This window comes from Theropithecus gelada, chromosome 3 (genome assembly GCF_003255815.1).
Source record: "Theropithecus gelada isolate Dixy chromosome 3, Tgel_1.0, whole genome shotgun sequence".
Lineage (NCBI taxonomy): Eukaryota > Metazoa > Chordata > Mammalia > Primates > Cercopithecidae > Theropithecus > Theropithecus gelada.
The window spans coordinates 157,256,363-157,280,456 of NC_037670.1; the positions used below are offsets into that span (position 1 = coordinate 157,256,363).

Here is a 24,094-nt window from a genome sequence, read left to right on the forward strand (position 1 = left end):
ATGCAAAAAGTTTCCAATCTTGGAGGATTTGGGGTTTTCAGATTAGGGTTGCTCAGCCTGTATATCAAAATGCACCAATCTTAAGTGTTCATACTGTATAAGTTACATACCTGCATATACTTGTAAAACTATCACTCAGAACACAACAGAATATTCCCAAAATCTCAGAAATGCTGCTTGTGTCTCTTTCCAATCAAATCTCCTCTATTCCCACCAAAATTTTGCCTATTTTTGAACTTCATTTAAATGAACCACATAGGAAGCACTGTTTTGCGTCTGGCTTCTTTTTGTGTAACATGATGTTTGAGATCCATCCGTACTGTTACATGTATCGGTAGTTTGTTCTTCTCTATTGCTGAATAGTGTTCTACTGTATGAATATAAACTAGAACACTGCGCTTTTTATCCCTATATTCCAATCAGCTTTGCCATCTGCCCTACCCCTTTCTGCAGGATACCACTGAGCTGAGTGGAATACTGTCTGTTTTGTTTCTCCATTTCCTCAATGATGACCATTCGGATTGTTGCTAGTTTTTGATACTATGAATAAACCTGCTATGAACACAGGTGTACAAGTCTTTTTGTAGATGTATATTTTCATTTCTCTTGGGCAAATACCTAGGAGTAGACTTGTTGCATCATACAGCCAGTGTATACTTTACATTTATAAGAACTGCCAACATTTTTTTCAAAGGACTTTTGCCATTGTATACCCCCACCAGCAAAGTATGAGTTCTGGTTTCTCCACAATCTTTCCAGACAATGAGTATTGTCAGTCTTCTTGATTTTCTCCATTCCTACGTTTTAAATGTACATTTCCCTGATACCTAATGATGTAGAAACCCCTTTCATGTGCTAATTGGTCATTCTTACATCTTCCTTTGAAGTGTCCAAGTCTTTTGCCCATTAAAAAAAATTTTCCTAATGGTGTCTTAAGATGGGCAGAATTTTAAAATTTCATAAGGTCCAATCTATCAATTTGTGTATTTTGTTTGCTTATCTCTTAAGAAAAATCAGAAGAGCCAGAAATAAGAATACTGATAAGGCTGAAATCATGAGGGGTGACTTGGTAATTATACATTCAAATGAGCAACAAGAATACAAGTTTAAATATAATGTATCCTGAGAGTTCTGGTTTCTATTTTAGTATGTGGTTTTACCCCAGGCAGAGTGAATGGGGGCCAAATACATTCATAAGTTAATTATCTGGCTGAAACCCGGGAAGTGCTGATAGCATCTGGAATAGGCTTACCAAACTCTGGAGTGATAAGACATAATTAATTTGATGTTCTACTATGGCTGAACCTATACAACGTTCCAGAAACTATCCTGAGCTACCATTTTTATGTGTAGATAACTTCTTTGATAACAATTTTTAACTGTGCTCAAGTCCTAAGATTGTTAACTTTGCATATCTGACACAAGGACAGAATTTAAATTCTTCCTTCTAGAAGTCTTTCTGGACATCTTGTAACAGGGCAAGTGAGTCAGACAATCAATTCTAATTGGCCTTCCTACAAGCTTCACTACTTTCTACTTGTATCTTAGTTGCACTCAAAACGCAAAATATGTTTTCTTATCTTTGAAAGCATCAAAGGAAAATCAAAGAGATGATTTTTAACTGGAGCCCTTAAAAAGTAAATGAATTCTCTAGTTGGAATTGGCAAGAGGACAAACCTAGTAGTCTCAGTTAGAAATGCCTTTTCCAACTGTGAGCTGTGTAGTTAATTACTCAAGTAAGCAAGGATCAATAAACAAATTCCAAAATATCATGTACCCGAGCACTCAGAATGTTCTCATTTAAAATATTATGATACAAGGAAAGAAGCTATCATTTTGGCAGAATCTTCATTTATCTAACTAACAGTATGCAATTAATATTTCACATAACCATGTAGGGTATACTAGATTCTTAATGGATCGTATTGATTAAGAAGAAAGTTCAATACGAATGTTCCTGCTGGGGAAGACAGAACGATTTGTTAGCTCACACAGAATGAATCATGAATCCAGGAGTATATGGCCACAAAGCTAACAGCTGCCACAAGAATGGTTTGATCATTTACATGTTTACACATAAACCACTTATATGAAAGGAAAGAAGATGCTTGGTGCAACGCCAACAAACCCCAACTGCCACAGCAAGAACAGAGAAGAATGCTCCAGGTCATGGATTTATGAAGGATGTGGCCAATCTGGCTGCACCATCGGCAGCTTATTTCACCAGCTGAGATGCCTTTACACCCTATGCTGAAGTGATGAAAAAAGTTTCTGAAGTGACCCTTTTGGTCTTGTGACCATGTTCATGAGATGGCTGCAGTCTGCATTGTCTTTTTAGAGAAATTAACAATACTCTCTGTTCTTGGTGTACGCTCCTCCTCCTGCCCTTTTTATCTCTACATTCCCAATGAGCTTTTCCATCTGCCCTGCCCTTTTCTGCAGGATATCACTGAGTTGAGTGGAATACTGTGGCAACCAGTCGTGGAGTAGAGGGATAATGCAGATGGAAATCCCTCTCCTTAATGTTTCTTGACATTTACTTCTATTATCTTAGAAAATAGTATTTAGACCAAGTATAGAGATCTAACCCGAGGAACCAAAAAGAAATAAGTAACTAGGCAGATCTGATTCGAAGGGCTCCAATTTTAGAAGGGGGTTAAAAAAAAGCATTTATCAATGAAGTCTTCTTTGTAAATATAACCAATTCTAAATGGGTATCGTAAGAAATACTGTCAAATATTGGCATGCTCCAAAGCTGGTCTCACTTTCCGTGGAACTAATTTGTTGCTTGGTGGGAGGTGGACAGACAAACAAGCCGGGCAGATTGACAGCTTGGGAGCTGGCACTACCTTACATATCCCTGATGAGATAACGGAAGGAGTCGCATCATCTACAACTTTTCTGAAATGGGAGCCAGTATCTTGCAGTTGAATAAAACAACTTATGACCATTTTTTAGATAAGGATCAAAGACAACTTTCTCAGTTAACTTTTAAACCTTCTCAGCTTATATGCCCTACAGAAGGTGGCAGTTACAATTTACATTTTACAGATGGAAGACTCAAGTCAAAGACATAATAAATAACCTGCCTGAGGAATTCTGTGTTCTAAATAACCAAGTCGATGTGACAGCCAAATGTGTATTTGCCATTAGCTTCATATACAAAGTATATTCATAAGTACGTTAACATCTTTCTTCAATTTCAGATATGAAATCCTCCTCCAACAGCACATTCACAAACTCCGGAGGGGATATGAAATACTACGGAAGTTGATGTAGGTGAGCTGATGCTTTAAAAACAAAAACCAACAAATAACCCGAAACTTCTAAAGACATAATTGTAACCAAGAGGCTTGTGCCCAAAGGGTACAGGTATATTTACTTTATCTAGAATTTTGCCTCTTCAATTACTATGTCTCTTACTGAATAATCAAGATGTTACTTGGCTCCAAGGACCGTGGGGAATAAAATGTCACCACTGCAGCTGCTATATTTCTTGCTCATAGCCCTTCAAATTAAAAAAGGGGGAAAAAAGGCCCAATACAAATGCAGAATTTAATTAGTTAGTAAAAGCCCAAATCCTTGCCTGAAGCCCTGTTCTTCCTGTAATATCGCATTCTTTTCTTCTTGTGTAAACTTTTCATTACGAAGGAGACATCTTTATAATACAATAACTCTAGTTATAATGTAACTGCTGGTAACATAACTCCTGCATTAGAGAAGGCAGCGTGTTCAAGTAATGTTGTTTTAATACAATTTGTGTTCAGCAGAAACCAAGTCAACTTGATCATTTAAAATTTGATCAATGTGAATTAGTGTCTTACTGAGATAAACCATTTGATCATTTCAAAACTGATCAATGAGAATCAGAGATAAAACATTTATCATGTACATTTGGTATATTAGATCCATTCGCACAGCACTAAAGTAGGTTATAAGTAGACATCAATACGTGTTAGAGAAGATGTTCAGGGTACCTGTCAGCTGCAGATACAAATACACATAAAACAGTATATAATTTTAGTACTTTTGATAAGGCACGTTACTCAATAAGGGAGCTGGAGTCACTGACAAATTGCAAGACCTCAACTTCAGAGAAACTAGAAAGAGAAGTACAGAACTGAATAGCTCAAACTTTTGAAATAAGTTTTAATTAAAAGTTTAAGAAGAAAGGTAACTAACATAAATTTACCCGACTAAACTTCTAGAAGAATTTTAAGACTATTAATCAGAGTAAACTTTGTACTTTTAGTACAATTAGTTCTATTAATCTAATATTTCCAAAATGAGGTTGCATTGACATTCAGGCTCACTGGCTTATGCATCTAACAGAATTATAAATTTGCCAGTCAAAACTGTATTTAATTATTTTACAGCCAATTAAGCAAGATCTTTAAACACCGTTGCTTAAAACTGTCCATGATACACATGTGTAATTATACAGAACATGAGAAACACCTGCTGACACTATTGGCGCATCTTCCTCGGCTTCACAAATTCCCCCGTGGCATAACTATTAAAATCTTACACCCAAAAAAGAAACTAAACAACATTGCCAGTTAAAGTGCAACCCCTTAAAAAAAATCAAGGACATTTTAAAGTTCAAGGGTTTTATATTGAAGAAAACCTTTAAAAACAGGGTAATACTTACAAAATCCATTTTATCTGTATGAGTTTTGCATAGTATTCCTTAGATACTCTAAAATCACCTAAACTACTTTTACAGGGTAACTAATCTTTTAATACTTTATAAGAATAGCCTAAGCTTCTTCTATGAGCCTAAATTTGTAAGTCGGGTTTCAACAACTTCATTCAAGGATAAAAGCGAAAACCCCTCTAAAATCTGGCACACAAAGGAGTATTACTGGTATTCACATCCGAGTTCATAGAACTGTACTTCTTTAGAAGTACTACTTCTTTCACAGAAACTGAAGCCATGTTAAAAAGTTATACCTCTAATGAAATCATTCCAAAAATATTTTCAATAGATCTATGTCACTTTCCATGCATATTCTTTCTTTCTTTTATGGAAAATAGAAACTCACCACTAAATTATATAAAGGACAGAATGAGAATGAAATATCAATTGTTTTTTAAATGCTTTTCATTTGTTTACTATTACGTTGTCTTTATGATGCACTTTATGATGCCTTTAAAATACTTAACATGTCTTTGAAATTTGCTTTACATTTACTTGATATTTACTTTTCTATTTTAAAAACAATTCACATGCATGAACACTCTGGTAACATCTTCTTTCTATAGGTGTGGCATATCAGCTCCAATGCAGCCACAGAGATCCGATTCTGACATTGATCAAGAAACAGGAGGCTGGGAGGCTTCTCTTACATGCTATCCTGTCGTGAGTGCTTTATGTGCTGGTCATCCTGGCTACAGTATGAGCTCCCTAAGGGTAAGAACTCCTTCTAATGTGCTAGAGGTTTAGCATCATCTAGAATTTGTTTAAAAACAAATACAGAAATTTCTCCGAGGGCACAGGGTTTTGTAACTTTTTATATCATAATCAAATGTAGTATTTATTACTTTGGGCTAGACCCGTGTTAAGAACTACACATGTAACATTATTAAAATAATATTTTGTTTAATTAATTACCTATGAGGTACAGCATAGGGATTAATATAAAATATAATTTGCATTAGGATTAGCTATAACATATTACCAGCACCATATAATAGAAACTACCACCTAAGTTGTTATAAAATGTGACATGAAGTGTTGACAATTACTGTTTTAGTTGGATTGAGAAAAGAGAAGGTATTCCTTTTGAATTAAGGCTACATGTAAAAAGAATGCTGCATTTGCTCAGTGATTTAGGTTTCAGAGCTAAAATTTTAATTCTATTGTGGAAAAATAAATAGCCCAAATTATCTTCAAATCCCTTAGTTCCCACTGAAATCACGGTAAATAATATTTCTAACAACTTGATATGCATTAGGAATGTAATCACCCCAACAGAAGAGAACTAACTTTGGATTTTTAAAAAGATCATCATTTAAAAAGTTTGTCTTCCTTTTGTTTTTCTCTGATGAACTCTGAGTTTCACGCTAGTAGTAAGATCCTGGCCTGTTTTCTTAGTTGTGTATTCAGAGCTTGGCTTGTCACACAGGGGCTCTATGAATGAATGATGTGTGGATAAAGTAGGAGAAGACAATCCATTAATTCTTAAAGTATTTTACTGCCAAAACTATTAATTGAGGGGCTGAAATATGAGCTAATATTTTAAGCATCCCTAAAATAATTCCATTAGCTATCCTGGTAGGTTGCATCAATGGACTGGTGTTAGTCGTGGGCAGCTTCAAATGCTCTTAGCTTTCTTTCTCTTTACAGTGATTTGTATGACCCCGATCAGGTATATAATACTGCCCTTGACACTGCATTTTAAAAAGCTTCTATCTCCTGTAACCAAGATGCACACAAATGAATCCTACTTTCATCAGCTACAATTAACTAAATTCTCCTCAAAGTCCTTTAGAACTTGTTGCCTAAGAGGAACTGTTGAGTTCAGGTACAGGTTCAAGAGAGAACTCTTCAAGGTGATGCTTACAGGTGCTAAGCTGGTCATACAGATAGGAGCCAGTGAAAAAAATCTGACCAGGCAAAAAACCCCTGTTATGCAATGCAAATATTATATATTGTCTTACAAAAGTCCTGATTATCTGAGATGGCCAAATTTCTAAAAAGAAATAGCAGTCTACTAAGTAATCTCTGTGCCCTCAAAGATGGCAAGCATCTGCTATATCCAATGTACTATAGCTTCCTAGGTGTGAAGCTAATGAACTCACTGCAAATCAAAATACAACATTCTAGGAAGCTCAGTCTAGCAGGAAGTAGCTGGGAGAAAAAAATGGTACAATGAAAGCTACTCTCTAAAAAACGAGCTATTAAAATTTCTTCACAGTGTGTTAAAACCTAGGTTTTGTGTGCATTGGAGTTAGTCAAACTGCAAAAATCCAAGGGTACAGTCCCCAAGATTGCTCTCACTTCTGACACATCAACACCAAGTTTGCAGGAGGCAGAGGGGGTCCAAACCACCCAAAATTCAATGGTTCAATAATTCACTGAAAGAACTCAGAACTCAATGTAAGCTGTTAAACTCAGTTATGGTTTACTATAGGGCAATGATACAGAAAATCAGCCAAAGGAAGAGATGCATAGGACTGCACTTGGGGTGGGGAGTGGGTTCCAAATGCAAAGCTTCCAATGTCCTTAGGACCTGCTGCTCTCCTGATAGCAATGTGTGACAGTGCCCATGGAGTCCAGTCAACCAGGAAAGCTCACCTGAGCAGCACTGTTCAGAGTTTTATTGGAGCCTCATTAAACAGCTTGACTGACTGATGATCCACATGATAAACTCACCCCCTCAGAGGCTGAGCTGATACCACATGGTCCAAGGGGCCCAGCAAGAATAGCAATTTCTTTTTTTTTCTCTCTCTCTCTTTTCTTTTTTTTTTTTTGAGACAGGGTCTCACTGTGTTGCCCAGGCTGGAAGGCAGTGCTACCATCTTGGCTCACTATAACCTTTGCCTCCTAGGCTCAGGTGATCCTCCCACCTCAGCCTCCAGAGTAGCTGGGGACTACAGGCATGCACCACCACGCCTGGTTAATTTTTGTATTTTTTTTGTAAAGACAGAGATTCACCATGTTGGACAGGCTGGTCTCGAACTCCTGGGCTCAAGCAATCTGCCTGCCTCGGCCTCCCTAAGTGCTGGGATTACAGGCATGAGCCACCATGCCTGGCTGAGAATAACAATTTCTATCACTTAGGAAATTCCAAGGATTTATAATTTCCCAGGAGCTTGGTACAAAATCCAGACTTCTCTTTGGCCAAGGCCAATTCCTTACTACACAGTTTGGCCAGATTATTAATTATTCTTGAATAATATTTAATAGGTAAGACAAAATGATGCTGTTGAGGTTCTATTTAAAACAAAGCCTAACTTACAGGGCCCTGCTGACCTGCAGGAGGTCAGCCATCATGATGTCAATTTTGTGCTTCCCGTGGCCTCTCGCTCCCCAAGCCTAGCTCAGGCTAAATGACACAGCAGCTGGGCAGAACTTCAGGACAGGTATTTTTCCATCTAAAACCAGAACTATCTTTTTCTATGAAATCCACTCTCCACTGATTTTCCAATCTGCTAACCTCATAATTCTGGTTCTTTTGCCCCTTTTATCTAAATGTTAGGGGATGAACTGTGTGCCCTGAAAATTCCTAAGTCCACTGCTCAGTATCTCAGAATGTGACTGTATTTGGGGTGAGGGGCTTTGAGGAGGTAATTAAATTGTAGTGAGGTCACAAGGGAGGGTTTTAGTCTAATATGACTGGATTCTCGTAAGAAAAGAAGATTAGCATGTAGACACAAGAGGAAAGATTGTGTCAAGACACAGGGAGCAAATGGTCACCTATAAGCCAAGGAGAGAGGCCTAGAAGCAACCAGCCCTGGCGTCACCTTGACCTCAGACTTTTAGCCTCCAGAACTGTGAGAAAATACATTTCTGTTATTTAGGCCACCCGGTCTGTGGTACTTTGCAGTTCTGGCAAACTAATACACCAACCAATCACTAATTCATGCCTAATCTTTTTTTTTTTTTTTTTTTTTTTTTGAGATAGTCTTGCTCTGTTGCCCAGGCTAGAATGCAATGGCATGATCTTGGCTCACTGCAGCCTTTGCCTCCCGGATTCAAGCGATTCTCCTGCCTTAGCCTTAGCTACCTCAGTAGCTGGGATTACAGGCATGCACCACCATGCCCAGCTCATTTTTCTATTTTTAGTAGAGATGGAGTTCTGACACATTGCCTAGGCTGATCTTGAACTCTTGGCCTCAAGTGATCTGCCTGCCTTGGCCTCCCAAAGTGCTGGGATTACAGACGTGAGCCATCAGGCCTGGCGCCATGTCTAAACTTTCAACAACTTCTTTTTTCTCTTGCACTTGTAGAGACTTCCCATCTGATTTTTTTTTTCTTTTTCTTTTTTTAAGACATAGTCTCGCTCTGTGACTGGAGTGCAATGGCACAATCATAGCTCACTGCAGTCCTGGGTTCAAGCCATCCTCCACCTTAGCCTCTCCAATAGCTGCGACCACAAGTACATGCCCCCACAACTGGCTAATTTTTAAGTTTTTCTTTTGTAGATATAGGGTCTCACTATGTTGACCAGGCTGGTCACGATCCTCCTGCCTCAGCCTCCCAAAGTGCTGGGATTACAGGTGTGAGCCACCGCGCCTTATCTCATTCTTCGAGTTCTTATTTTTCATACCTCCAACTAAACCCCACATCCACTGTCAGGTTACTTTTCCTTTAGGAGCCCAGAAATCAGAGCACTCATCTGGTCAAACATCTTCCCATGACTCACTGCTCAATGAAGACCAAACTTCACAGCCCAGCAGCTAATGACCTACTGACCTTTCCAGCTTTATCTTGCACAAGTCTCTCTGATTCAAGCTACTGCTTTGTCACCCACCAATTATAGAGCATAGTCTTCCTTCTGAATGTCCTTCCCGTCCACCTACTCAATACTCTTCTTAAAGGCTCAACTAAAAAATCATCTTCTTTATGAAAACTTCACAGATCACTCTAGTCAAAATTGATCCCTAACATATCCTAAATTTAGTTGTTTTTATAGCTATTGTCTTAGAATAAAGAAATACTCGGGGAGCCAACTCAAAGGTTCTCATGGTATAGAGACAAAAAAAAGTTTACTACTTTAAAAAAAAAAGTCACTATATCATTAGGGAGAAAAATAAACACCTAACTTAAAATAAGATATGTAGAGTAACTTAAAAAAATCTATACCCAGTTCTATTAATATGTCTAAACTCTTAAGATCTCACGTTAATCTTTCATAGTGAGACTTGTGGCCCATCCTTAGAAGGTCTCTCTCTGCTGCCTCCAAAGAGATAATTCACTAAGGAAGGCTGAAGGGTTTTGGCTCTTTAAATAAACCTCAAACCATCTTCAATTTTAAAAAAATTTTATTTGAATCCACATTACAGTAACACTAATATCCATTACCATACAAATTGTACTGTAGCAGAAAGTAGGAATTCCACCTTAGGGTTTAATCATTTTATCAAATGCTTGTAAACATGTGCAAGGAAGGAGGTCAAAGCCCTATGCAATCTTTCAACTAAAGCTGTCACAACAACTTTTTTTGCTTCACTAATTTGCACATGTGCTACTAATAGGGGTTACACAATAGGACTATTTATATACTTAGAAAAATTCTGAATGATGTCTTCTTACCTAATGTTAGAACTGGCAGCAAAGGGAAAGTACAAGGCTATGGGTCACGGACACTTTGATCCATCAATTACAGAACATTCATTTAAACACTCCAAGGATTAAGAGAGGTAGCAATTTAACATCACCTTCATAATCAAGGGCCAGGTAAAGTCTATGATTTAAAGGCTTTCAAGGTACATGTGAAGAAATGAAAACAGCCTAACCATGAGAAAGGCAGATACCCAAATTGGGACATGCCCATCATTTTATTATACAAAAGTGAATGGTTTCTATGTTTCCCTTAGTAGAGTAGCAATTTAACATGACCTCCATAATCAAGGGCATTCTATTTTATATATTATTACAAATGAAAATTCTATTACCATTAATTTCGATTTCCCCCTAGTTCATAAAATACATTGATTTGCAGCAAGCTTTCATCAAATGCCTTTTTCTTGGCATCTGAATTCCAGTTTAGCAGATAACATGACCCCCTGTCAACCACCCCCAAACTCTTCCAAGTATTCTAGAGTGCCATATAACAAACTATGTCCTGTGTAAAAAGCACTAAAATTGTGCTTTCATCTTGTTAAGAACAGTAAATAATTACAATACCATTAAAAACTTACTTGAACTTTGCTTCCACCTCTTCAGCAGCTTTCTGATACTGTTCAGTGGTGACTTTGTAGAACTCCGAGCTCTGTGGACAAAGATTGATAGCAAAGGTTTCACTATCCAAGATGACAAAACGTGTGGAAGATTTACAACTTCAAAAAATACATAAAACCTTGTTTCAGCCACTCAAGCAGTAGAAGGCTTTCTTGTAAAGGTGGCATAGATAATTATAAAACACATGGAAAGCTACTTGTTTAAATAACAGTAGAGTTGTTGGTACATGCCAATTATAATTACAGAGTAAACTTTCACAGTTACGATTCCTTATCATTTGATCCTCTGGAGAAAATTTCTAACATTCTGGAAAGATTCTTTAGATCGCCATTATTTGGAATCTACCCTTGTAAGATCAAAGGATGCCTGAGATCAAAAACTGAAATTCACACATATTCGTATTTGCCTATTATTCCACTGGTGTTCCTACTAGGATATTAAAGATCATTTCTTTCTACACAATATTTTTGTCATCAAGATGGTATGTATGGCTCACACCTCTAATCCCAGCACTCTGGTAAGCCGAGTTGGGCGGATCACCTGAGGTCAGGAGTTCGAGACCAGCCTGACCAATATGGAGAAACCGGTGGCGCATGCCTGTAATTCCAGCTAATCAGGAGGTTGAGGCAGGAGAATCACTTGAACCCGGGAGGTGGAGGATGCGATGAGCAGAGATGGAGCCATTGCACTCCAGTCTGGGCAACAAGAGCAAAACTCCGTCTCAAAAAAAGAAAAAAAAAAAAGTTTTCTTTATGGAGTTTAAGTTGTTCTATCATTTCCATATGACCACAAGAACAGCAACATTTATAACTAATCAGTAGGAACAAGGGGGCAGATTGAGATAATTTTAATAACAAAAAATGTTTCCACTATTAACATGAATGGACATATACACAACATAAACCAAGATGCAGTGGCAAAGTAATGCCTTTCCTAGGGCAGCAAAATTTATCCATTCTGACTAGCTACACTGAAACTGGTCTTATTGCAGGAGGTGGCCTAAATGACCCCATGAGCCCTGAGACTCAATGAAATATCCTGCAAAATGCACTACATTAAAAAACAACAACAAAAACACCACCACAATACAGTGGTCTATTGTGTACCTTTCATTCTCTAATCACTCAGGTTTCACATGCATGGCTTGGGATCATTTATTTTTTAATAAATCATTGTTGGTTGGTGAAAAAATGAAAGTGAAATCCTCTTCACACCAGCGACCCCTTTGCATTTAACAATCTAGGTTGTCCAATGACAGTCACATCCAGGATTCTTGGATGTAGATAAAATCAATAGGTATGTGATTAGACAGCAGACTCAGGGTGGCTAGAGCCATGGACAGGTCACCATTTGAGATGATGAATGGCTTTCTATCAACCTATAGTCCCCTACGATGCTAACATTTACTATAATCTTATTTGGGCTACGATTTATCTTTCTTGCACCTGATCAATAAAGATGAACAGAACAGTTGTAAGGATCGATTGTAATTTTTTATCATTTTCAAGCACAAAGGTGCATTTCTGACACGAAGACAATATTCTAAGTGTACTGCTGCTGCATTTTATAAAATTGCAATTTGAGTGATCAACTGCACTTGTCTATATGCCGAGAGGTTTTAATTCCTCTGTAGGTCTCAAGCTATCAAAAAACCATTTGTCATCTCAGATACTTAACATTATGTCACACCTTCCTATCTGTTTCACTTGTAAGATTTTCTTCCCTTTAAAATACACACCAGTCACAACACACGCTTTTGCAATGTTCGGCGTAATCTTTCCTTTGAACTCTTCTATCAAAGAATGTAGCAAAAAGGCAGTTACTAATCACTAACAATAGTTACTCTCACTAAAGATGAGAAACTCCCAAATTACTCTAACGAAATGTTGAGTGGGTATTATGTTACTGAACTATCTATTAAAATGCTGGCTAAGCAATATCTTAATTAATACTTTCGCTTACTTTAAGCACTGGAACTGTAATATCTGGACAGAGACAGGACTAAGTTGAAAGATCTGGTTTCTGGTTCTGTTCTGTGACCCTGAGGGAGTCTTTAATCTCCCCCAGCTTCCCTTCCAGTGTAACCCGTCGAGTATGGATGATAATATTAGCTCTGCTTATTTCTGCCAAAGCTGTTGAAGAAATCAAATAAGATAGGCAAGAGAGCTGTGAAATCTGTTAAATGTTTTCACAGAGTAACATCAACATCTGAATGAAATAATTTTGGAGGAAAATAATTAGGGTAATTCCATTCTAGGTATAGATTCTAAATGGTAAAAATTCTAAATGGTAAATATTACACATTTTATTAAGAATGTGCACAAAAGCCATAATACAAATTAGTCAGTTCCTCTCTGCTTTGCCATGACAAATGCAGGTAAAATTATTACTAATTTTGTCAACTTTCCTATAGGATGTTAAAACACACACATACACACACACGCGCGCGTGCACGCACAACCCAGTACCTGTGTTGCTTGAAAACTTAGCACATAATTCTCAAATTAAAGCTTTAGGCTTTATTTATGCTCCATACTTCCACCTCAGTGACCAGTTTCCCACATTGCATAAAATCCTTCCAACAAAGAAAAGTCCCCAAGAGGTAATATCATGTAACAACCAAGGGAATAAACACAAGTATTCTCAAGACCTATGTGTAGACAGTGTTTAATTTATTAAGTATTTGCTTATTCGTGAAAGAAAATTAAATTCTTATTATGCTAATAACATCTATCTTTGGGAATCAGACCCTCAAGAAACTTTCCAGCTAACATGGGAGAAAAGAACAATTATTATCATGGAAAGTCACAAATGCCGAGTTAGAAGTCATAGATAAGTGTTACTGCAGTTCAGAAAGAGTACAGATCTCCTTTGGCTTCAGAAGACACTTTTACAAATGAACAGAACCTATTCAAAAAAACAAAACAAAACAAAAAAACAAAAAAAGCACACACAAAAAAACAACCAACCCAACAAAAAACACTCATTGTTTTCCAGTGAGAGAATGGATAAATACTGGGTATTTGTACAGCAAAAATCTACAGAGTAAAGGAATGAATTAGACAAACATGCAGAGCAAAAAAGTGGTAGATCTGATCGGTAGGATGCACCTTATGCTAAGATTTGAAAAGCGAAAAATAATGAACAAGAAGAGTAAACACCAAGTTCCACTGATGATCTCTGAGTGGCAGCAGTCATGTGGTGTGGTGGAAGTGCACAAAAGGAGCTGGATGCCACAAAGTATGGGAACACGGGCTATGCTGGGTTGCTGTGTTTTTAAAAATGAGGTGTGGGCATGCAGCTAGTTGTTACATTGCCTTAAAATATTTTATAGGCCGGGCATGGTGGCTCATGCCTGTAATCCCAGCACTTTGGGAGGCTGAGGCGGGCATATCACGAGGTCAGGAGTTCAAGACCAGCCTGGCCAACATGGTGACACCCCATCTCTACTAAAAATACAAAAAATTAGCCAGGAGTGGTGTCTCGTGCCTGTAATCCCAGCTACTCAGGAAGCTGAGGCAGGCGAATCACTTGAACCCAGGAGGTGGAGGTTGCAGTGAGCTGATATCACGCCATTGCATTCCAGCCTGGGTGACAGATCAAGACTCCATCTCGAGAAAAAAAAAAAAATTAAATATTTTATAATACAGACAAAAATTGTATTACTCCTACTTCCCTCCAAAGGGGCTAACAATACAAGATTTCATTTGGCTAGAATATAAAAGTATATTGGGCAGGGTGGGTACGTCCTGAAGATGTTGGCTAAGTGGGGATTTTACATATTCTTGAATACTAAACCGTTGCAGGGTATACACAATACTAAGCAAATATACTGTCTTCATTTTTGTGAAAAAAATTTAAAGTTACAGAAAATAGGCAAAAGAGTCCCATATATCCTTCACCTAGCTTCCCCTTATGTCCACATCTTAGATAATTATGATACAATTATCAAAAGTAATGATTTAACAATATTACAATAGTAGTAACTGAATTACAGACTTAATTCAGCTATTTCCAGTTTTCCCACTAATGTTCCTTTTCTGTTTCAGGACCTAATCTTGGATCTCATGTTGTATTAATTGCCATGGCTCCTTAGACCCCTCTCATCTGTGACAGTTTCTCAGTCTTCCTTGTCTGTTATGACCTTGACACTTCTGAAGAATACTGGTGAGATATTTTGTAGAATGGCTCGTGATTTGGGCTCATCTGGCGTTTTCTCATGGTTAGAGTTTATGCACTACTGGGAAGAATTCTACAGAAGCAATATGGCCTTCTCCTGCCTGATTTCAGGGGCTACTTTATGGCAACAGATATTTTTATTGATGTTGACCTTGATTACCTGATTAAAGTGGTGTCTGTGGGGATTCTCCACAACAAAGCTACCATTTTTCCTTCCTGTAATTGATATCTTGCAGGAGATACTTCGAGGCTATGCAAATGTTCTGTTTCTTCTCAAAGTTTTGTCCATCACCTTTTGGTATCCACTGGTGAGTCCTGTTTGCAGCAATGATTACTGTAGTGTTCTGATGGTGCAATAATTTCTTTCTTTCTTTCTTTCTTTCTTTTTTTTTTTTTTTGAGATGGAATCTTACTCTTTCGCCCAGGCTGGGGTCCAGTGGCACAGTCTCGGCTCACTGCAACCTCCACCTCCCAGGTTCAAGTGATTCTCCTGCCTCAGCCTCTCGAGTACCTGGGATCACAGGGGCACGTCCACTACACCCAGCTAATTTTTGTTGTGAGCCCTTGGTTCAAGGTCTATGGACCACCTGCTTCAGAGTCACTTACGGAGCTTATTAAACTGTAGAGTCTTGGGCCACATCCTGAATCTCTGGGGATGGGGCCAGGAAGCTGCATTTTTTACAAGCAGCTTGGGTGATTCTGAGCACACACACTAAATTTGTAAACTACGGGGTTTCTAGAACAATGTGAGAATAACATAGTATTTAGCTTGCCATTCAAAGTGAAAAAAATCAGTGTTTAGAAGAATGATGGCAAATAACCACTTTTCATAATTAAATATAGCTATAATCTTTACAAAGGTATTCCAAATTAGTGATTCTGCCAATGTCGCTGGCAGATCACTGGTGGACCCCAAACTGCTCCAAGAACTCTGTCTTCAGACATTGCCTAGCAACACCACAATGTTCCTACCCTGAATGGGTACTGAGAGGTAGGAGCACAACTATTTTCAGAAAGGTTGCTTTTGTTATCTCTGTTGTCTTGAGATGGTAACAGGTTGCACATGCTGCTATCTTGTTTATTATTTATAGATGACTGTTACTTTAATGTCATCATTATAACTGTTTTCTTTGGTTAACCCTACAGTTTGTAGTAGGCTATATATCAATTTGTCTGATCATTTACTAATAGCTGAATTGTAAGACCTGTATGATCTGTGCTCAAGTAAGGAACAATCACATTCCTATTTCCAAAGAAGATGTGTACATTCCCTCCCAAATTTGTTAAGAGAATTACTCATAGTACATGGAGTGGGGAAGAAATCCTGTTAAGATGACCTTAAAAAGAGAACTAAAAAGAACAAGTGGGCCAGGTGCAGTGGCTCACACCTGTAATTCCGACACCTTGGGAAGCTAAGGTGGGCGGATCACTTGAGGCCAGGAATTCAAGACCAGCCTGGATAACATGGTGAGACCTCATCCCTACTAAAAATACAAAAATTAGCCAGGTGTGGTGACGGGTACCTGTAATCCCTGCTACTCAGCTGGCTGACGTATGAGAATCGCTTGAACCCAGGAGGCAGAGGTTGCAATGAGCCAAGACTGTGCCACTGCACTCCAGCCTTGGCGACAGAGCAAGACCTGTCTCAAAAAAAAAAAAAAAAAAAGTGGAGAAAGAAAGATGTCCATGACCTTACAAGGTGGTCTCTAATGAATAATCACTTTTTTGTGTGTAACAACATATCACTTCTGTGCCTATAAGGTCCTTTACAGCCTAAAATAAAAAATATCTTCATTCATATTCACTCTGCATATTGTCCGGCCCTACAAACAGAAAAAAAAAATACTTGATATGATTTGTCCAATGGTACTGTTAATATAAATTTGTGGCAGGTAAATGTGATTTAATTCAAATATCAAAGGTGTGCTTTAGTAATTTCTTTCAATAAGAAAGGCTTATTGTTTGATATAAGCATAAAACATGTTTTCCACCAAGACTCTTTGAGAAGGTAGATCTCATAAATTTAAAGCAGAATGACAGTACCTCTTAGATGTCTTAGCACTGATAAAGACTTGCACATCCTTGTCAAAGATAAGCCAAGTAAGCTCCTAGGAGGTAAACTGTATCTAAAACAACAATATAATTCTCTATATTTGGAAGATATTTCTGTCACCTATTTTAATAGACAAGGCATCACTGGAAACAATAGGTATTTTGATTTTCTGTATTAAAACACATTCCAATCTAAGGCACCATGGATCAATTACTGAAAACACAGGCAACAAACTGTGTGGGGAGACTGAAGGCTCCATTGTACATACTTTTTAATATGATTCCTGTAAAACATATGTATATGTTGTCCACAGAACTCTGCACTTAGGTGGGCGTTTCTTAGCAGTACAGCACGGTGGTTAAGAACACGGACTTTGGAGCCAGATGGCCAAATCATGGCCCTACGCTTGTGAAACTGAGTAAGTTACTTAACCTCAACAGTTACTTGTCCTCTGTAAAACAGGAATAGTGTAATAATGATTACCTAATAGGATACTCTGGGGATTAAATAAGGTAATATATGTAAAACTCTTTGTAGCACCAGGGACTTAGGAATGGGAACTATTATTAAAAATTATTTTGGCCGGGCGCGGTGGCTCAAGCCTGTAATCCCAGCACTTTGGGAGGCCGAGACGGGTGGATCACGAGGTCAGGAGATCGAGACCATCCTGGCTAACACGGTGAAACCCCGTTTCTACTAAAAAATACAAAAAACTAGCCGGGCGAGGTGGCGGGCGCCTGTAGTCCCAGCTACTCGGGAGGCTGAGGCAGGAGAATGGCGGGAACCCGGGAGGCGGAGCTTGCAGTGAGCTGAGATCCGGCCACAGCACTCCAGCCTGGGCGACAGAGCAAGACTCCGTCTCAAAAAAAAAAGAAAAAAAAAAAAAAAAAAAAAAAAAAAAAAATTATTTGAACAGGGGAAAAAAAAACTGTATAGTATGGGTGGGGTGGTTTTTTAAAAAAGCCATTTTAATAAAAATTTAAATCTTTAAAACAAAAGCCTTTTCTTCCATTAACCAGACATTGGTGAATGTTGCTCATATTGCTTACCTGTTCTGTTTTTCTGTTCCTCAAGATGGATGGGAAATATGAAGACAATAGTGGGCCAGTGTCAGGAGCGTTAATAGCTATGGCATTAACTAACCAGCCCAAATAAAAATCAAACCAATAACATTTGACCTTATCACTAATGAAATCCAGTTAACTACATTAAACAGCGAAAGTACTTCAATGCCAAGACTTCCCAAGGCCTTGATTTTTACTCTGCAGTGTGAATCTCTAGGATGAGAACTACTGTTCATGATTCTCAAACTGATTTGCTCACGGAGCATCCTGAGGAAACAGAATCTCCTAAAGTGGTCCATAAGAAATGCCAGATTAAAGAAAAGTCCAACCACATGTCAATCCTGCACTTTCTGGCATGCAACTTTTCTTTTCTCAAAGTGGTATTTTCTTATAGGTTATTTTTTAAACTGATGTTCAACAGGTAATTGGCAATACTGAAAGATGATTCCAAAACTGATGAAGATTGATGGTATCACCTTTTATTCAGTACTAATAAAGAAGGGCATGCTATTATCTTGAATTTTAAAAATCTGAGATGAAATCATTTAAGAAAATTGTTGCTATACCCTCCCCTGTTCTCTCAGAACCCGGTGGTAGATTGCAAAAATGGCCACCATGCTTTACTCTTTCCTATATCCGTGCCCCCAGCAACATGACTTCACAGCTTCTTTCATCATGAGCGTGTGGAGTTTACTTCACCACCCCTTCAGTCTGGGCTGTGTTTGTGTCTTGCTCTGGGCACCAGAATATGACAACAGTGATGGTGTGCCAGTTTCCAACCTGGGCCTCTCTCTTGCAACCCTGAACAGTGCCATGTCAATCACCCCAGGCTAGCCTGCCAGCGGAAGAGAGACTACACGCTATCTAAGGTGAGGACAGCCTAGAGCAGCCAAACCTCAGCCAACTCAGCAGGAGTGAGCCCAGTTGATACCAGTCCAAATTGGTAACCTGCAGAATCAGGATGTGAATAAAATGGTAGCTGTTTTAAGCCACTAAGTTTGTGGCGGTTCATTATACAGTAAAAGCTAACTGATTATGCTCTTTCTCTGTGTTCTTACCAAGAAGAGACTTTTATAACTTACCACAGTGTACCAACAACATGTATTTCTGGGTGGTCCCCACCTACTCCAAGCTCCCTAGGGGTAGGTATCTTGTCCTATTCATTGTTATACCTAGAGCACTCAGCAAAGTACATGACACACAAACTCACAGAAATAATGTTAAGACTGACACCTGCAATTCTAAACAGCATTTCAACTGTTGCTCATATTTAAAACAGGATGGGACAGAGACAAGTCTAAAGTAAATGATGTTATAATGAGGATGAAAATAAATACTACCTTTATTATATCCACTACAAATTGACAAACACTTCAGCCTGCAATGCTACCACAAAAAGGAAATGTGTATCACTTAAGATGTGTTCAATTACAATAATAGTACAGTAACAGTTGAAGCTCCAAACAGTAGCTTAAACAAGTAAGGGGTTTATTTTTCTTGTGTAATAAGAAATCTGGATGGGAAACTCACGGCTGATATAACTATCCAAGTGTATCAACAAATAACTAGGCCCCACTCTTCTGTCTTCCCTTGTAGCCACCCTGAGCAGTTGACTTCTGTCCTCATGGTTCAAGGTACTACTACACCTGCAGTTATTATGCCCATGCCCTCAGGGTGGAGGAAGGGGGAGGTCCAGAGATTTGCACTTCCATCCCTTCGGCTACAATTATATCATGCAAAGGAGGCTGAGAATCCCAGCTACAAAGGAGGCTAGGAAATTGATTATTTTTGTTTTCTCACTTCTAGGGTAAAGAAGAAGAAAGAATTTGGAATGGGTGTTTACTGAGCGAATTTATTGTACCTGCCACAGAGAGCTGAGCTGACAGTACAAAATCAAGTACAAAACAAACTGGTTGATTTTAGATACAAGTATTCCAATATTTCTTTCCAATATCCCTTAAACTAATTTGGGGGATGGGAAGGATTTACCCATCTGGTATCTTCATCCCCAAGAACAAAGTTTCTAGACCGTAAGGAAGGAAATGGGAATCAACAAGAGTGGGCATCATTCCCGAGTTTCTTTGGGCTGGCCGTGGCCCAGGATTTTGAACGTGCGATACACTGCCATTTTCCATTTTCAGAAAGTCTCACTTTTAAAAGGATATATTAAAATGCACACGCACAGATACACATTATTGCTAGATTTGAAAAGTATCTGTTTTCAAGTTCTAAATTTGATCAAAAGAAAACATGCACATACACATATAGTATACGTGAAATATTTTCTCAGATTCTGAATCTTCTGTTTTATTATAACTAGTATGATCATACCCGTCGCATGTACGAAAAGAACAAATCAAAGAGGTCATAAGAAAAATGTAACTGGCTCTTGTCAGTTCTATTACAGAATGCTTCATATGGAGATTAGGGCATGACTATGGAACACATGAGGGCTGAGGTACAATTTAAATTCTGGTGGCCTGACACTATTTCCCAGAAAAGAACAACAAGATGACTGCCTGTCCATTCAAGGATGGTGGCAACTCCACAGATCCTCAGCACTGAGACAATGGTGGCAGGAACAAGTGTGGTTCTGTACCTTCAAGGTACAACACCACACTGGCTGAAGGTGAGACTGTCCTGTGTCTAAACTGGTCTATAGTTACTGCTAACAACTGTAGGCCTCTTCTTCCTCCTACAACACATGCAAACACAAGTGTCACTCTAGGTGACACTTCCAATTCCAACAGCTAATTCCAACAAAGGTCCAGGGTGCACAAACACCAATGTCAAATAAGAGCAGTTCTCATTGTTGAGTAGCCAGATTCAAAAGTCCTAATCATACTTTTGGTTATAATCCTCGCCCAGGAACTATGATATAGAATCAGCTAGATGTAGGCAAGTATGTTTTTTCAAAGGTGAGAGTTAAGCACTTGGGGACCCAATTTAATGCTGCATTAATTGCTGCGCAGATACAATTCCAGGCACAGAAGCTCTCAAACAGTTATTTACTCAGTGGCATCAGGCGTTCAGAAGGAGTTCATGACTTGTCAACCATTCTTTATTTTTACAGAGTTACACAGAATCAAGAGATTGACTTTGCAATGGAACTACATTTTTTACCAGAACTTTAAAAGCTATGGTTTTTTTTTTTTTTTTTAATCAGTAACAGTCCAAATTTAGTTTATCTAGAAGTTTTAATGTTTATTCTATCAGAAAGCCTAATGACTGGTTTGAATTTTGCCTTTCTTTTGTCTATACTCTGAAGTCGGTTATAGGTGGGCAGAAAAGCAGAAGGAATTTGAAATTCTTGGTTTAAGAAAAGCAGCCCTCTAACAGAGTAGCTGGAACCTTAATATTTTATTACTGAAACTTCTTAAACCTATGGCCTTGAGTCCACTTCCCTGAACTCTCTCCTTTTATCCCCTACCCTCCGTCTTTACTCAACACCCCCAGGAGAATGCTGTCCTTAGACAGAAAAATCAAAGCTAATTTAAATAGTTTGCAAATTGCCAACATCGGTTCAGATTCACAGCATATCAGATCCAGTATTCTGTTTCTGAAAGGTACACTAAGGAATGGTTTGGGTTATTTAAACTGAGTCGCGCTTTTTAACATCTAAAATGAGGACTTTATCTTTCAGGATGACTGTATCAATGGGACTATGTAAGTTCAGTACTTGGCATAGGGCCTGGTTTCTCCTTGTGGAAGGCAGAGGTTGTCCATCACAATACCATTCCTGCCAGCAACCTTGACTCCCTAGGTAATCCAAAGAGCATGGATTTCCATTCATTTACCTATGCAACTATACATGAACCTGAAGAACAATCATCAAGTGATGAATTCAAACTGCATCTCCATGTATCTAACACTCAGCATTGCTATTTGTTTTATGTAAGCATTGAACTTGAAAACCTAGTTATTTATCCTGCGTATCCCTAAATTTCTGCTAATAATCATTTGTGTATATGGATAAGTGAATCATAATTTGTCTCAGCCCTATTTTTTCAAATCCATGTCACCAGTAATCAATAATAACCAAGTTAGCAGTTTCTAACGAATCAAAAATCCTATTACATTCCACAGTCAAGACAAATTAAGATTCCCTATGGAAACAAGACTCTCAGTAGTTTATCTTAAAATCTCTCCTTCCTCCTTAGATAACCCTAGTTTTAAGCTAGATATATGGTAAACAAAACTAATATTCCAAGTTTGCCGCCAGTGAGGCTGAGCTGTAAGCAGAAGTGTTATATGGGACTTCCCAGTAGGCTACTTAAAGGGAGCTGATCTAAGCTGACAGGGGATCTTTTCAGCCTTTTCCCAGCCTGCTATGTTGATGTGATGGCCAGAGCTCCAGCAGCCATCTTGGGACATAAGCGGACCTTAAAGAGCAAAGGCCTGTGTTAGGGTGCTGCAGTGGAACAATAGGTGCCTGAGGCTCTTATGACACTGAAGCCACCATGCCAGCCTTTTATTAAACAAGAGAAAAATCTACTTCTAATGTCAGTCATTCTATTTTTATGATAGACAGGGTGAACGTAATCAGGAATAGACCTCTGTAAGCCCTAAGATGTTTGCTTTTTGTACACCTCATGAATAACTTCAATAAAGTCAAATGCAATGACACACTAGAAGCATCTTTCTCCTTTGCAGTAATGCTTCACTTGTCAGGAATCTCCATTTCCTTCTGCCTCTCTCCTTTTCCAACAAAGAACAGGAAGAATTAAAAAATGTCAAAGCCATGTTTAACTCTCGCATCAAATCTTACCATCTCTGAGAAGTCACACTTCATGAAAACCCCATTGTCTCCTGGGTGCCTTGGCAAAATTAATAAACTGTTTTTATAATTACCCTTTCTTTCCATCTTTACTATATCTCATATAAAGAAACAGAGCTATTCAGAGCTTCTTCTGGCATTTCTAGTTTTATTCCAGGAGCTTTAGAAACTTCACTAATTAGAGTCTCAGGTTTTTTTTTTTTTTTTTTTGATTTGGTTTTCTAATTAGAATAGGAATCCTAGATTCACTGACAGCCCTGCCACTACACAAGGATAACCTTAGTTACATTATCTCATGCCTCAGTTTCTTCATCTGGGCAATTAAAATAAACAACTGCACCAAAAACTCATTTGGCATTCTAAGTTTCCTTTTATTTGTCACTTTTTAAATTCTTTTAATACTAAAGGTCTGTGCCAGACACGGGGCCAAGAATTTGGAATATAATGGTGAGCAAACAGATAAATGGCCCTGCTTTTATGAAACTTACGGTATCATGAAGGAGCCAGACATAAATTTAAAAATCACATAAATAATTAGTAAACAATTACAGTGCTACTGGATCACTATGTGGAATGTTTTTATTTGTAGGAAGTGGTTTTTGTAATGAGTCTCTAAAGTCCTATATTTCTCTGAAGTATCTACCTTCATATTCAGTTCTTAAGTTAGTTGTGATTTAATTTCTTTTAAATTTTTCTAGCTATTTGTGTCAGACAATTCAAGCTTCATCTCTCTACTTGTAAAAGTTTATTCTGACCCTTTTAGGAATAAAAGGAACCTACTAGTTTTGATATGGAAAGAGGTCCAAGAAGAAAACAGAAAGGTACAAAATACTTTGAATAGTTTATTTTACAAAATGATAAGCAAAAATACATGCACTCACATATCCAGATATGTTCTGCAAGGAACAGTTGTCACCGACGTGAGAAGATACTTTTCTTTCTTTTATAGCCTTCTATAACAATTTAAGGTTTTAGCCTGGGCATGTATAATTTTTATTAGAAAAATATGCCTTCATTTCCAGCAGGTATTAAGTAAATTCTTATCATGCATGAAAGTTATCTAAATATTACTGGGAAAGTGACTCTAATCCTTTCTCTATTTTCCATGCTTA

General features: G+C 38.1%; 1 protein-coding gene across 5 annotated transcripts in view; it reads right to left on the reverse strand.

Annotated features, from left to right (window-relative positions):
• The window catches only part of CHCHD3 (coiled-coil-helix-coiled-coil-helix domain containing 3), a 294,734-nt gene that overhangs the window by 41,865 nt on the left and 228,775 nt on the right, over positions 1 to 24,094 (reverse strand). For all 5 annotated transcript variants that reach the window (XR_003118585.1, XM_025379581.1, XM_025379579.1 and 2 more), the window contains one exon: positions 10,870 to 10,940. Coding sequence is in view for 4 of the 5 variants with exons in the window: in XM_025379581.1 (XP_025235366.1) it covers positions 10,870 to 10,940 (71 nt within the window). In the remaining variant the exon portion in view is untranslated. The remainder of the gene's footprint in view (positions 1 to 10,869; positions 10,941 to 24,094) is intronic.